At 40.8% G+C, this 8,539-nt stretch overlaps 1 protein-coding gene across 1 annotated transcript; it reads right to left on the bottom strand.

The window, feature by feature from the left end:
* Positions 1 to 2,989: 2,989 nt before the first annotated feature.
* Positions 2,990 to 6,812, bottom strand: LOC122076285 (probable LRR receptor-like serine/threonine-protein kinase At1g74360). Its single transcript, XM_042641606.1, has 2 exons — positions 6,761 to 6,812; positions 2,990 to 6,264 (listed from the first exon to the last, which is right to left on the bottom strand). The coding sequence occupies exons 1-2, from the start codon at positions 6,810 to 6,812 to the stop codon at positions 2,990 to 2,992; spliced, it is 3,327 nt and encodes a 1,108-aa protein (XP_042497540.1).
* Positions 6,813 to 8,539: the final 1,727 nt, after the last annotated feature.

Here is an 8,539-nt window from a genome sequence, read left to right as displayed (position 1 = left end):
GCGAATGGATATTGGAATGTCTATACAGAATTTTTTTTTTTTAAAGAAAAAGATTGCTTCACTACCCTTGTACTGTGATTACAATTCTTAATCATGGTTAACCCAAGCGGATGTTCTGATTGAGCAAGGGAGGGCATCAAAATGTACTTGGGAAGATGTTTTAAGCCATTAGAAACAAACAATATATTCTAATTTGTTTTTGTTATTTTTTTTTTTGCAACACCCCGCACCGGGCCAGAGGAGGACCTACTAGGGGCCAGCAAGAGGGTCCACTGGTCTACACTTATAACTACATTACAATATTATTACTATTTCAAGAAGAGTGGGGGTGGGAGATAATAAGGTTGAACTCTCAATCTTTCCCTAACTAGGGGTGGTAGATAGGAGCGAGGATTGAACTCTCAACCTTCTGTGGACTTACACTAAACACAATTTTTAACCACCTGCCGCCATGAGCTAGAAGTTCATCCCTGAAACAAAATGGACTGAACTGGGAGCCGTTCAAGAATGGCAACAATAGCATCAAATGTTGAATAGATACAACTTTGTCAAATTTCAAAGCCAAGTTAATTACATACCTCCTTCGTATTGCCATTTCTCTTTCTATTTTCTACTACTTAAGTCTTTAAGCTTTTTTTTTTAATGGACTTAAAGCCTAATTCTTCCCCAACACCCGCCCCCCCCCCCCCAAAAAAAAAAAAAACCTTATTCTTCCACATGGTGAAAATCCATTAAATCTGAAACTCGACATTTTAATAGTGGACCTGGGCCGACCTGCCCACAATTTTCCTCTAGCCCATGATCATCTCATGATCATCTCGTAGGGGTGTCAATGGGCCATGATGGGCCGAATTACTTAAAACCCAGCCCAAACCTTAGCTTTCCTAATTCAACCCAGGCCCAACTCTGTCGGGCTTTCAAGGGGTGGACCACTAGTCAAGGAATGGGAACATAAATTCATAACATTGATAGTTTCCCTGTGACTTCAGTCATCCGCAGTTATGGGACAGGAAAAAGCATTGAAAGGGTACTTTGGTCATAAAGTGGGTGCTGAGAATAGCCACATCTGTGTGTTGGAGGATCTTTCACCTGAGAAGAAACCAGTCTAGATGGAAAACATGCCATAGTGGCTGCCACATTTGTAAGCCCTTAAATTCAGGCTAGTCTCATCTAACAGCAAAAACCTCTAAGGTTGTTGCACTTTCAAGTTGAAGGGAGAGAGAGAGAGAGAGAGATTCATCATCTGGTCAATTAGATCATAATGTTTAAGAACCTTTTCATAAAATATTTAGGAGAGGTTGAAAATTTGGAATACCTGAAGGAAAAAAGAACTTTTCTGAGCTAGAGCACAGTGTGCACTCCTATGTGTGTATGTCTCTCTCTTTCTCTCTTCTCATTCCTCTATGAAAAGGCATCTTTACCCTTTATCTTGGATAGGAAAAAGATAGGGATGAAGAGTGCTGGCGTAAATCACGCTCCTGGATTGAGGACCATTTTCCTACTTGAAATATGCACTGTATATCCCATATGGAGAAGACATGTGCAATAGGAAAAAATGGCATTGTTTTCATGTATGCATTGTATCCTCCCTCATGGAGAGGACATGTGATAAAACTTTTCATTGAGATATACTCCACAAAATGTGAACGAAAGGAAGAAACACTGGAACACCTCTTCTTATAAGGTTATTTTGTTTTGCTCTGCTATATCTATGAAACAATTGCAGAGGTAGACAAAAATTTTAAAGACTAGTTATTGTAAAAATCTCCTTGTGGTCTCCAATGTAGAAAGCCACAGAAACCTTAGGGGAAAAAAATGTTGTCTGGTCATGTAGATCTTGTGCCTGGACACAAGAGGTCATGAAATTACCTTCTTATCCGTGAAATAAAAAATCACATAAATGTTGATACCCTGGCATGCTCTCTTAATGGCCCCGCACAAGTGCATGGCCTACATGACCAGGCACATGCTAGAAGCTTTAATTTTAGATGTGGATGACCAGGAAAGCAGACATGATTGATTGATCTTGGACAACCCCAACCACTATTGATTGACCACGATGCCGTTAGATGGGCTCTGTTAAAGGTCTCAAACTTCCTCGCTTTGTTTAGGATGCAAGATGGAAGTAATATCTTAGGCCATCGCTGGAATCAACTGGGTGCACCTAGTGCATGAGAACCAAGCATGGCCGTAGAAGTTGCTATTTGTTTTTTGTCAAAGTTGCATTTCTTTCAGGAAGGCTGGTTCGCTAGTGGCATGTAATGGAATCTCTATAAAATTGATGGAAGTTTGGTTTTTTCAAAGAATGGGTCGTGTGTCTCCTGTATAAGTGCCTACGTTAGTAGGAAGCCTATATACTAGTATAGGAAACGTTGGTGTAAATTACCTAGTTCAAATTCGTGAGAACCGACGATCAAAAGCACATAGGAAGTGGTGACCCTTGTGTTCAATATGGAAAGCTTGGGTAGAAGTGGTGGTTGCTAGTCACTGGGTCTGGTGTAAGTCCAAGGAGGTTGAGTGATTGACTCTTCTACCCTCGTCATTCCATCATCCTCCAGCTCCCCCCAACCCCTGCCCTTGGAAACCCAATCCCAATCCCCCTCCTAGCCACCACTATGATTGGTTCAGTTGGCACCAAAAAAAAATTCTTCTCTAAGGATATTTAGAGGGGAAGGAACACAAAAGCTTTTAACAACATAGGGAAACATCCAAAGTAAGAAAAATTTCCATTGATGTTAATTCAGAAATTAGACAGTATAACAAGACAAAGAAAAAGCTATACCTATTTGCAACCCTCTCCTAGAGAGAGAGGGTCAGAGGAAAATTTCTCACATTTGTTTCAAAGAAATGAATGGAGAATTTGTGTATTGTGTACAAGAGATTTGTAACACTAGAATACACATTATCCTATTATGTATGTGTACACTGTACACTGAACTATCTTTTACTTACCTATTAAAAAAAAAGAAAAAAGTACTGAAAACTAACTTCATGAATCTATGGACAGTTTCAAGGTTTCCATCGTCACAGTTTGAGAGGGTGAGGCACATTCATAACCACCATAATCACCTTTCTTCTTCCCAATCATAATCAACATTGCCAATACCTCCTTCATATTTGGTCTAGCTTGTGGAGCCTCTGCGGTGCACCGCATGCCCACACGTAGCAATTCACACATCTCCTCCAAACCCTTGTCAAGCCAAGAGCCCAGAAGAACCAACAGACCCTGGCCCAACCCATCATCATCCTTCTCATCCCTTATAACCCTTCTAGCCCACTCCACTAAACATTCCTCACCTTCATCAAGGGCTCGCCTTGCTGTTGCCAACTCCATTGCCAACACCCCAAAACTATACACATCACCCTTTGTCGTCGCATGCCACATCTGCCCATACTCAGGTGCTACATACCCCACCGTCCCAGCAACCATAGTACTGACGTGGGTCTCACCCGCATCCACCACCCTTGCCAACCCAAAATCCGTCACACGTGCCCTCCCTTCCTTATCCAGCAATACATTGCTAGCTTTCACATCCCTATGCACGATAGAAGGGAAGCACTCGTGGTGTAGGTAAACCAGCGCCCGTGCCACATCGGTCGCCACATTTAACCTCATTTGCCACGTCAGCCTCATCCGATCTGGAATCTTGACCTCCAAGCTCCCACCCTCCATGTACTCGTACACCAATAAGTTCTCATTTCCGTTATGGCACCAACCGTAAAGCGTCACCAGATTCGGATGCGGCCACTCACAGCCGCTGCAATTCAAGACCTCCATTTCGGCCTTGAATTCTTTCTCCCCTGCGAACCCTTCTCTCTGTAGTTTCTTGACTGCAACTACTCTTCCGTCAGGCAATTGGCCACGATAAACAGTGCCGAATCCACCACTGCCGATGATTCTTTCCGACGAAAAGTTTCCGGTGGCTGTCTTTAAATCGGCGTAAGTGAATGCCGTCCTGTCCCGGTGGTGGAAGATGTCGACGGAATCCATCGTTTCTGATGATAATCTGGTGGAGTTTGAAACTACTTCCTCTAGCAGAGACGTCGCTGAAGGCTCTTCCGGGGTCTTAAAGACAATGCAGATGAACAGAGACAGAATCCCAAATACTAGGAAACCGGAGGTGAGAGCTAATAACACCATTAAACCAGCGAGCTTTTTTCTCTTTGGATTTTTCGATGAAGGTTGGGAATGAATTCTATTGCTGCTATTGCTGCCATTGCTGCCATTGCTGCCGTACATGAAATTAGGAAGAATCAACAGAGGGTCCCCGAAGAAGGAACTATTCTCGAACGTGCTGAATTGTCCATTTGATGGAACTGCGCCGGAGATGAGAGGATTGTAGGAGACGTTGAATTCGCTCATTTGTGTCAAATTGCTTAAGCTTGCAGGGAACTCACCTGAGAAATTGTTGTAGGACAAATCCAGGTATTCCAAGCAGTTGAAGTTGCCGAATTCTGATGGGATTTCACCAGAGAATCTATTGTGAGAGACGTTTAGGACCACCAGAGGCATATTTACGATCTCAGGTGAGAGATCTCCAGAGAAATTGTTGATTCCGACATGGAGGAGACTGAAATTCTGCAACCTGCCGATTTCTGGTGGTAGCTTTCCGGAGAATTGGTTTCCTGTGAGTTGGAGATAACCACTGATTTGTAGTGTTCTCTTCGATGAATAAGAGGTACAGATTGGGAAGATTCCATACCCCTTGACTAACGAATCCCAGATGCTTCTGCATTTCTTCATAGTAAGCTGAGAATACACAGAATTGAAAGGTGGGTAGTTCGCCGGTATCCACCGCTTCATTGAAATGCACTCCCCAGAACTCGCCGGAACTCGACTGGTATGCCTATTCGACTCGAATGTTGGAGTAGGATTATGGGCAATATTTGATATCTCAGAAGGGATCGTCCCTGATAATTGATTGTTTGCAAGGTTTAGCCATAGTAGGCTGCTGCAATTCCCAATCTCCTTAGGAATTTCCCCTGTAAGTGAATTGTTTGCAAGCATCAACCACAAAAGAAAGGTTAGTTTCCCGATCGTTGGAGGTATCCTTCCGGTCAGGTTATTGTAGGAGAGATCGAGTGCTTGGATTACAGAGAAGTTCCCGAATTCCAGAGGTATGCTACCATTGAATTGATTGTCAGCAAGGAACAGATACTTCATACTCTGCATTTCAGAGAATTCAACTGGTAATGAACCAGTGAAGTTGTTGTGGCTGAGGTCTAATCGAACGAGTTTTGGCAACTTGAGGATTCCTGAGGTGATTAATCCTCCAGTATAGTGATTTCCATACAATATAAGATACTGTAACTTCTCGAATTTTCCGAAGATTTTCTGTATATCCCCTCCAAAATAGTTCCAACTATAATCGAGAAATGCTAACTTACTCAAGTTCAGCAATGATTCTGGAATGTCTCTTGATAAATTGTTCTTCCCCAATATCAGAGTTTCAAGCTCAGGTAATAATCCAATCTCGGATGGAGTAAGACCAGTGAATTCGTTATTTTCCAAGCTCAGAAAATACAATTGTTTGCAATTGGAGACCTCTTTTGGAATTGACCCGTGGAAGAGGTTCTTCGATAAATCCAGAAATTCCAGAGAGCAATTCTCAGTAAAAATTGATGGAGAGATTTCTCCGGTTAGGTTGTTATTCGACACCGAGAATTCTCGCAGCCTCTGGAACCCAGACCATACTTGACCAGTGAAATCATTCTCGCTGAGATCGAGATGTTGCAACTTCCAGCATTCATCAAACCAACCATCAATCGTGCCTGTGAAATTGTTTGACGAAATGTTTAGAGTAACCAAGTTGTTACAGATTGCCGGGAAATTTATTCGAATTCCACTACCGTTGAATCGATTATTTGTGAGGTCCAGTGTCTCTAGGCTGGTTAATCCAGTAAGGTTGAGCTCTCCTTCGAGGATATTCTGAGTGAGATTTAGATATATGAGATTCTTGCATCGGTTCAAATCATCAGGTATGGGCCCACTGATCGTGTTCTTCGAGAGATCCAGTTCTGAAAGCTCAGTTACATGAGAGAAGTTTTCAAACATCTTCCCTGAGATGTTGGAGTCGGAGAGATTGATACCAATGACCCGCGAATCATTGACTCTGCAAGTGATTCCAGACCATCCACAATGGTAGGTATTGTTGTTCCATTCATCGTATTTGCCTCTGCGGAATGGGTTGTTTTCTTGAAGGAATGTCTTCAGTTGAAGTAGGGCTTCTTTGTCCTGTACAGAGCTTCCTGCAACTAACGGACCTGCTACAGAGGAATTTTAAAAGCTTGTCAGTAGTCATCAATGGAGTTTATAAGAACAATTCATCAAAATTAGAGCTTACAAAATTAGCTAAGCACTAAAGATTTAACAGAAAATGGAGGAATCGGGACTAATGACGAGAGGGTTTGATCATGGAAAACTTCAAAAGTAAAATATAACAGAGAATTAAGAAATCAATAGCATGGGCACAGAGGTGGGTACCTGCGATCAGTAGGAAGGACAAGATTAAAAACCACCGTAGCGTATCGGTTTCACCTTCTGACATGATCCAGCTCATATATCAATGTCTTCCTCTTCTCCTTTTCCTTCGTCGATTCTGTTCACTTCTTCTTATCTCATCGATAATGCCACCTGAATAAATACATTAATTGTTCTGGATTGGGAGAAAAATTTTGCAGAGAAGGAAAGATTTGGATTTCGTTGAAGAAGAAAGTGAAGCGGCAGCGTGCAGCGACCGTAACAGAACTTGAGACAAACGCTCATCAGTCATCACAGGGTATTCTTTCCAAAATTTCTCTGCTCTTCCCATTTTTTCATCTCTGTAAACTCGTTTTTCAAAAACCTAATCTCTGTCATTTTCTTACAGAGAGTTTGAATCATCTGTTCCACCTATCTTTCTTCGGTCGTAGGAGGAGTTTGAGAAGCATGGGAACGAAGAATTGCCGCCATTGTTGACTCTCTCTCGGGAGTGAGCGTTTCTGGCTCAGCCCAGAAGCTTTCTCGGTCTCTCCGATTCCATCTCAGCTGCTCAACGGCGAACTCATAGGGTCTTACAAATGGGTTTGGTTAAGGGAGATGATAGGATGATCGGTCGGATTAGATAGACAGGTTGGTACACCTTGTTCAAAAAACCATCAGATTGGAATATTGGATTAAAGGAATAGAGATCGCAAGCCTCAAGGAGTTGGGCCCCATCGCCTTTGCTTACATCAACATGACAACATGGGAATGTGGTTATTTTAGGCTTCCTTCTTTTTTCTTTTTTTTTTTATCCTTTTGGTAGAATTTTCGGCCCCATGGCCTTTGACTGAAGCTAAAATTGAAAGGGAATAGAAGATAATTTACAAATTAAAGAAGGAAACTCTTTTCATATTTAGTTATTAAATATCACTTTAATTTTATATAAATTATTTGAATTTGATAAGTAATATTTCAAAATATTATTATAAAATATGATTAAATTTTTAATTATCTCAATTTTATTTTTATTTTGAAATTTTTTTATTTCCTTTCAATTTTTCTTTCAACCAGTGGATTTTTATATGTATACTTAAAAAATATATACTTTAATAATAAAATTTGATACTAACATATTAAAAGATCATGTTAGGAAAGAAGCTGTGAATGTTAACTGTCTAGACTCTAGAGCAATTAAAAGATCATGTTAGGAAAGTCTAAAAGATTTTGCTGGTAGGGTCACCTATGCTCATTCAATCGACATCTTCATTGCTTGACCCATGTGGGGAGAATGTGACTAATCTTCACCGTCCAATAGATGAGCACCGCTTCTAAGTCATAACTAATCACAAAGACTTGAATGTGAAATTGCGTTGAAACTAACTATTGTAGTGTACAATTGATGGTGGTAAGGGTAATCCTGCCGAGGAGGTCATGGGATTGAGCCTCCTTTTTATGGAGATTTTTTTCTTATTTTTTTGGGTGAAAACTGTTTATGAAAGGTTTATGTGGGAGGAAAAATGAAATATGATATTTCCTTTTACCCAAAAAAATAAAATAAAATTTCTTGTCATTTGAAAAAGTAATGTGAGCTTGCATCTGAGTCTCTGACAAACTAATATTTCACCATCTATTCCACTGTCGGAACAATTAAATCAGCATTCTATGGGTCAAATATGGCTGGTGTAGAGGTTATATTTGTCAAAATTTATGGGCATTTTTTTTTTTCGTTGGCGGGAGGGAGAATCCCAACAGCCCACAACAGATGCGCTGTCCTAGGAATAAATTCCCACTTCTTATTGATGACTTTGAAAATTACATTCCTCTCAATTTTTTAACGATACTGATGGCCATAGGCAAGTGATTATTCTTTTAACATAGGCGAACGAAAACTTGATCCAAACTTATATGTGTAAAGATGATAAAGGATTAATTTCATGGGGATTGAACCTTGAATTTGAACCTCTAGTTGATTGGCACAGAAGGTCCTATCGTTAGAATGTGTAACTAGACTTCCACTCCATGGTTAGTTCAACTATGTAATACTGTCCCTTGCATTCGGATGAAGAAAGCTTCTTT

Source organism: Macadamia integrifolia, chromosome 4 (genome assembly GCF_013358625.1).
Source record: "Macadamia integrifolia cultivar HAES 741 chromosome 4, SCU_Mint_v3, whole genome shotgun sequence".
NCBI classification, from domain to species: domain Eukaryota; kingdom Viridiplantae; phylum Streptophyta; class Magnoliopsida; order Proteales; family Proteaceae; genus Macadamia; species Macadamia integrifolia.
This window is presented reverse-complemented; position numbering and strand designations above follow the sequence as displayed.